This window comes from Cystoisospora suis, assembly GCF_002600585.1.
Source record: "Cystoisospora suis strain Wien I chromosome Unknown contig_5814, whole genome shotgun sequence".
NCBI lineage: Eukaryota > Apicomplexa > Conoidasida > Eucoccidiorida > Sarcocystidae > Cystoisospora > Cystoisospora suis.
Genome location: NW_027158604.1, coordinates 1 through 6,252, shown reverse-complemented (window position 1 = coordinate 6,252; position 6,252 = coordinate 1). Strand labels below are relative to the sequence as shown.

General features: G+C 42.3%; 1 protein-coding gene across 1 annotated transcript in view; it reads right to left on the bottom strand.

Moving 5' to 3' along the window:
• CSUI_009609 (uncharacterized protein) overlaps positions 1-6,203 on the bottom strand; it is a 13,517-nt gene extending 7,314 nt beyond the window's left edge. Inside the window, exons 1-2 of the mRNA XM_068069722.1 lie at positions 2,404-6,203; positions 276-1,512 (exon numbers count right to left, since the gene is read on the bottom strand). Coding sequence (XP_067918301.1) covers positions 276-1,512; positions 2,404-4,255 — 3,089 coding nt within the window. The 5' untranslated portion in view covers positions 4,256-6,203. The remainder of the gene's footprint in view (positions 1-275; positions 1,513-2,403) is intronic.
• Between the last annotated feature and the right edge of the window lie 49 nt (positions 6,204-6,252).

The window sequence follows — 6,252 nt, the reverse complement described above, 5'->3', positions numbered from 1 at the left end:
CTATCCTGAATCTATCTATCTATCTTTAATCTATCTATCTATCTTTAATCTATCTATCTATCTTTAATCTATCTATCTATCTATCTATCTATCTATCTATCATTAATCTATCTATCTATCTATCTTTAAACTGCCTCTCTCATACACAGCTACAGATATGGATGTATAGACAGAACAAGAGATAGATACGTCTACCTATCTATGTAGATATGTATGTCTATGCCTGTATGTCTAATTCTCTCTCTCTCTTTCTTTCTCTCTCTCGGGTGTTTTACCTTCCGTACTCTTTCAAGATCTCTTGACTAGATGCAGATAGACACGTCCTCCCGGGATTTCCCCTCTTTTGCGCAATTAACCACAGACCTCCTTCCTCTTCTTCTTCTTCTTTATCATTGTCTTCTTTTTCTTCTTCTTCTTTTGCTTTTCTTTGCTCTTCGTTTCTCTCCTTCTTCTCTTTCACCTCAATCTCTTGTTTCTCGTGTAGAATGTCTCTTTCAGAGATCTTCTTCGTCTTCTTCTTAGATCGCAACACGTCATGTGTCTCTCCTTCTCTTCTTCTTCTTATCTTCATTCCTTCGCTTCTCCTAGGACCTTCTTGCCCTTGTTCTTTTGCCTGTGTGACTTCTTGATCCTTTCTCTTCTCTTCATGAAGAGGAAGACGAAGATCTCTCTCCTGTATCCTTTCTTCGCCCTCTTCTTTATCTTCTTCCTTTCTCTTCTCCTCACGAGTAGAAAGAAGAAGACCTCTCTTCTCTCTCTTATCTTCTTCTTGGTCTCCTTCCTTTCTCTTTTCTTCATGGAGAGAAGGGCGTCTTCTCTCCATCGAGAAGATTTCTTCTAGAGGTTTTATGAAGAGAGTAGGAGTGAGAATATACCCTAAAGGTAGACGTAAGATCTTGCCATATGTCGCTAGTATCGATTTGACGATAGGTTCATGAAGAATGGCAATAGATTCGACCTCTTTTGAAAGAAGAAAAGGACCTCTCTCTCTCTCCATCTCCCACTCTTTCTCGGCTGTGAATTTGCCTGTTGCGAACGTGCGAATCACAAAGCAGCGGTGGGGGTAGTAACGTCGATGCAAAAATTGGCTAGCTCGATGCAAAGAAGAAGAAGTGTCTCGAGACTGAGAATTCAAAAGACCCTGTGTCGATGCTAGATCATCGAGAAGTTCTTCATAGAAATCTCGAAAATCTTCAGGAGATAGAGAAGATGACAGAGACGAAGCAGGAGAAGGAGGAGAAGAAGAAGAGGGAAGATCTTCTCTCCTATCAGAAGAAGTGTAAAGAGAAGGAGAAGAAGGAGAGAAAGGCGATGGATCTTTGAGGTGTGTTCCTAGGAGGGAGTTGTCGTAGAGAAAGCGAAGATATTCTGCTACTTCAAGACGTGTAGAGAGATGCAGACGAGAGAGAATCGAACCCTCGACAGGCTTTACTTGCTCGCATAGAGAAGGGAATTTCGATGGAGAGACTCTTGGATCTACGAAGATCAAAAGATCACTTATCCATGACACTCCTACCGCATCCACACACATCACATACACACATAAAGATGTACATACACATATATACATATCTATACACGAAACACATGTATATAATACATACATAGATTGACTGGTAGGCCCATAGATATTCATACCTGAACGTATATATATATATGTATAGGCGGAATATAGACAGGTGGCAAGGAGAGGAGTAGGGGGATAGAGAGCGAAAGGAGAGGAGTGAAGCTACACGGAAAGATGTGCGAGAGATTCTTGAGTCGAGAGACCTGCCACATGCACACTTTCAAGAAGGTGTGTACATACACCTTGAGAGAACCGAAGAGAAAACGCCATCTGATCTTATCTATCATGCAAGAAATGTATATATATATATAAATCTATGTATACATCTATACATAGATTGAGAATGACGAGAACGGATTCTTAGCTCTGGAAACTAAACTTCTTAGAATTCTAGGAAATCTGCATTTCGTAGAAAGTCTCTGGTTAGCTATCCATGTGACAATCTATCTATAAATATACTAGACAAGCTCCTCTAGGATCAAACAAGCGAGCGACAGTCTTCACATCTCCATTTCTTTCTTCTCTCTCTCTCCCTCTCTCTCCGTCAGACCCCCCCCCACAACATGTCGACAAAGATATACACAAGATACACAGATAGATACATAGAGAAAGGTAGATCGATAAAGATAGACAGGTAAACATAGATAAATAGATAGATTAAAGACAGATAGATAGATTGGAGATCAATGGATAGAACAGAGATAGATATTCTTCTTCATGCTCTCAGCACATCTATATCTCTCTCTGTATCTCTCTCCTCTACTTATCTCTATATCTTTGGAGAAGGGGAGGAGGGGGGGTTGCAAAGACGATTTGAAGAGACTAGAGATGCATACCTCTAGGAGAAGGTGTATATCTCGGAAACAAATTCTTATCTCCTCGTGATAAATAGAGAAAAGGCCTCTGAGGAGAAGAAGAAGAGCTTCTCGTCTCCCTATCTCCTTCACCTGAAGAGACCTGATCCATCTCTTGCTGTAAAGTAGATTCCACTCCCACATCTTCTTCTTTTTTCTTTCTTTTTTGTGAAGAGAGAAGAGAAGAAGAAGAAGAGAAAGAGTGGAGAAGACTGTATTTCCAAGAGTCAATGAGTGTATATACATCTTGCATGTATCGATCTTCCAGCTCTTCTTCTTCTAAAGACATCGGAGAGATCCACGTGGGGTCTCTCTTGCCTGAAGGGACGTATGTGACGATCGCCTGAGACAAGAAAGAAGAAGAAACACACGAAGACGAAGAAGAAGAAGAGGAAGAGACAGGGTGGTAAGGATTGGAGGGCTTTTCTTGTCGACATATCTCCTCTTTCGCACGGGATACTTTCTCTCTTCTCTTCTTCTCTCTGAAATACAAGGAAAGAAGCTCTTCTTTCTTCTTCTCTCTCATCTGTGCCTCTTCTTCTTCTTCGTCTATCGAGTTGCTTTCCTTTCCTCTTCTTCTTCTTCTCTTCCTATCTCCTCCTTCTCGTCTTTTCAAAGAGGAAAGAAAAGAAGAGAAAGAAGAGATAAAGTCATCCTTCTCACGCCGTTTCTGATCTTGTTCTTTCTCTTCTTCTTTTCCTGTCTGTGAAAGATCCTTTAAACTCGTCGAAATCTCCTCTGTCTCGAGAAGAAGACGGCGCACACCTGGATAGAAGAAAAGACGTGTGCATGTCTTGCGATCGAAAGCATAGAGTGAAGAGCTATGTCTCCGTAAAGACTTTCCTATCTTCTGTAAACCGTGATCTAAGACAAAAGAAGAAGAACGAGGAGACATTTCCTTCTTCTTCTCTTCTTCTTCTTCTTTCTTCTTCTTCTCATGATGAGTAGAAAGAGAAGCAGAGGTCGGAGCGTCGCTCTCAAGTGAAGGAACACTTTCCAATCTTCTTTCTCTTGGAAAAAGCCTTTCTTCTTCTTCTTTCACAGTCTTCTCTTCTTCTTGTGTGAGTCGTGCAGGAACGTCTTCTGAGAGAGAGAAAGAAGGAGGAGGAGAAGAGAGAGAGAGGGTGTGTCGTACCTGTTCATCTGGAGAAAAGAAAGAAGAAGAGAAAGATAAGAGATCTTGTTCTCTCTCATCTTTGTCGATCGACAGTACAGTAGAAGGGTTGGATGAATGAGAAAGAAGAGGTGCTCTCTGTTGTCCTTTCTTTTCTCCCTTTTCTTCTTCTCTCTCTTCTTTCTGTCTTTTCTTCTCGTTCTCCTTTTCACCAAGAGTGGGTGTATGAAAGAAAAGATTGGAGAGCCACGGATGAAAAGAAGAAGGAGAAGAAGTCTCAGGAGAGTCGCTCTGCTTCCCGATGTGATCGAGAAGACGCCGCTGCTTCTCTATGGCTTGGGGCTGACGCGGTGTATGTACACTCGAACATGAGCCGTAGTGAAACAATTCCAAAGGGGGGAAAGGCAAAAAGAAAACATGCAAAGAAAGTATGGGGAGAAGAAAGACAAACAAGAAGAGAACGTTAAGAAAGACAGAAGCAGAAGAGGACAGAACAAGTCCCCTTACACATTTCCTTCTTCGGCTTCTCTTTCTTTCGTGATCTGATAGAGAAGAGCGAGAGAGAAGAAAAGAACAGGAAAAGCAAGATTCTTCTTCTTCTTCATTTTTGACTCTTTTGCTTGAAGGGAACTTCTTGAGAATGTCCAGTGTACATACAGACCCGCGAAAAGCGACAAGAGAAAGAGAAGACGAGGATGAAGAAAGACAACCCCTTGCCATCTTACTTCTTCTTCTTTTTCTTTTTTCTCTTCTTCTTCTTTGTCTCTCAGGAAAGATAGAAAGGAAGAAGAGAAAGACAGCCACTTCAACGTGTTCTGTAAAGAGCTTCTCTCTCTCTTCATCTTTCTCCGAAGTGTTCCTCTTCACACAGGGGCAGGGAGGCGAGAAGAGAAGAAAGAAAAGAAGAAGAAGAAAAGGACTCTCAACTCTCCAGCACAGAGAAACAACGAAATAAGAAACAGAGAAGAAAGAGAGAGAAGAAGGAGAAGAAAAGAAGAAGACCAAAACAGACTACACCTCTATGTACAGCTCACGGGCTTAAAGGCAGTCAGAAGGGGATAGGGACAGGAATATAGACAGAAAGAGAAAGAAAAAGAAGAGAGTTCCCTGGGCTCGAGTCCTACCCTTCCAAGTCACCCTCACCAAGAAACGACGCTACCTCTTTCTTCAAATTCTCTGAAAGAAGGTTCCTCAAAAAGAAGAAAAGAGAGATTCCAAGAAAGAAAAGAGAAAGAAAGGAGAAATGTTTTCTCCTGTCTTGACGTATCCAAGTAGAACACTCTTCTTCATATGACGTAGAAAGCGAGCCTACGACAGACAGAAAATACAGGAGGAAGATAGAAAGAGATAGAAAAGAAAGATAGGGAAGAGGAACACAAGAAGAAAAATAGCGAAACAAGATCTGCCTCGCTCGTTGGGAGTCTAGTCAGAGAGAAACACACATCTCTCTCTCTCTCTCTCCCTGTCTCAAGATCGAGCTACCTCTTCATCTGCCCGGCAAGACTTGCGAGATAACCTAGAGGAAAGACGACAAGAAAGAAAAGAAGTTTGGAAGAAGAGAGAAGAAGAGAGGAAAAGAGGAGAACGACGGAGAGAGAGAGAAGGAGAGAAAGAAAGACCTCTCTCAGGTTCTCCCCCGTCGTCTCTCCATCTGCAGATTATATCCACGTGAAGAGCATCTTTCTTTCTCTCTCTTCTTCGTCTTCACTTTCTTCCTCTTCTTCTTAATTCTTTCTCTTCTTTCTGCCTTCGAACATTTGTCGAGAAGACCATCTTTCCTTTAAAAGCGCCTTTCTGCTAACGACGCAAAAGGGTAAGGGGAGAATCGGTCTCGGGCGCAGTTCTCCCCTCCGCGCGCCTTTGTCCTCCCCGTCTCTTGTTACCTCCAAACAAGCCGAAGAGAATGAAGAAGAGGAAGAAAAGAAGAAAAGACACAGACAGAAATAGAAGAAAACGAAGAGAAAGAATCTCATCTCCTACATCGAGTTCGTGTCCTCTACATGAAAGAGAAAAGAGAGAGAGAGAAAGAGACTGTGTTGAAGGCGCACATCTTGACTCTGTCTCACGGGAGGCGGAGGAGGGTCACTTCGCATGCAAGGAAAGGGAAGATGACGAAGAAGAAAAGAAAGAAAAGAAGAGAAAATCGAATAGGTCAATTAAGAAGAGGCACACTTTCTATCCAGTGGAGTCATTCAAGAGGAACGTCCTCTTGTCTTTAGGGCGAGGCGAGTTCGATAGAAAAAGAAAAGTTGGAGCATGAAACACGAGAGAAGACACACGTGAATGAATGGGCTGCTGCCTCGGGTAGGGAGAGCGAGGGAGATTCCCAGTGTCACTCCGAATAGACGTGTCTGTCACCCCAATTCGGCAAGTCGCGACGAAAGGCGAAAAGAGAAGATGAAATACCCAGAGAAACAGAGACAAATAAAGTCTCTGCTTGAATCTATACTACAGGCTGAACAAAGAAAGAGCGAAAAGACCAACGAAAATGGAAAGAAAGAAAGAGAAGTTAACGTCTTTCCCTCGATCCATAGAAGTTCAGCACGTCTCTACGGGTATGATAGAATAAGAAGACCTATCTTATTCACAGCTATTCTAGCGAGAAAGAACACTGGCTCTTGATGCAAAGAATCAAAGAAGAGGGGATTGTAATGGACGCCGCAATATCTTAACAAGTTTATATCTGTCTTGTCACCGAAGCACAACACGTGTCACAG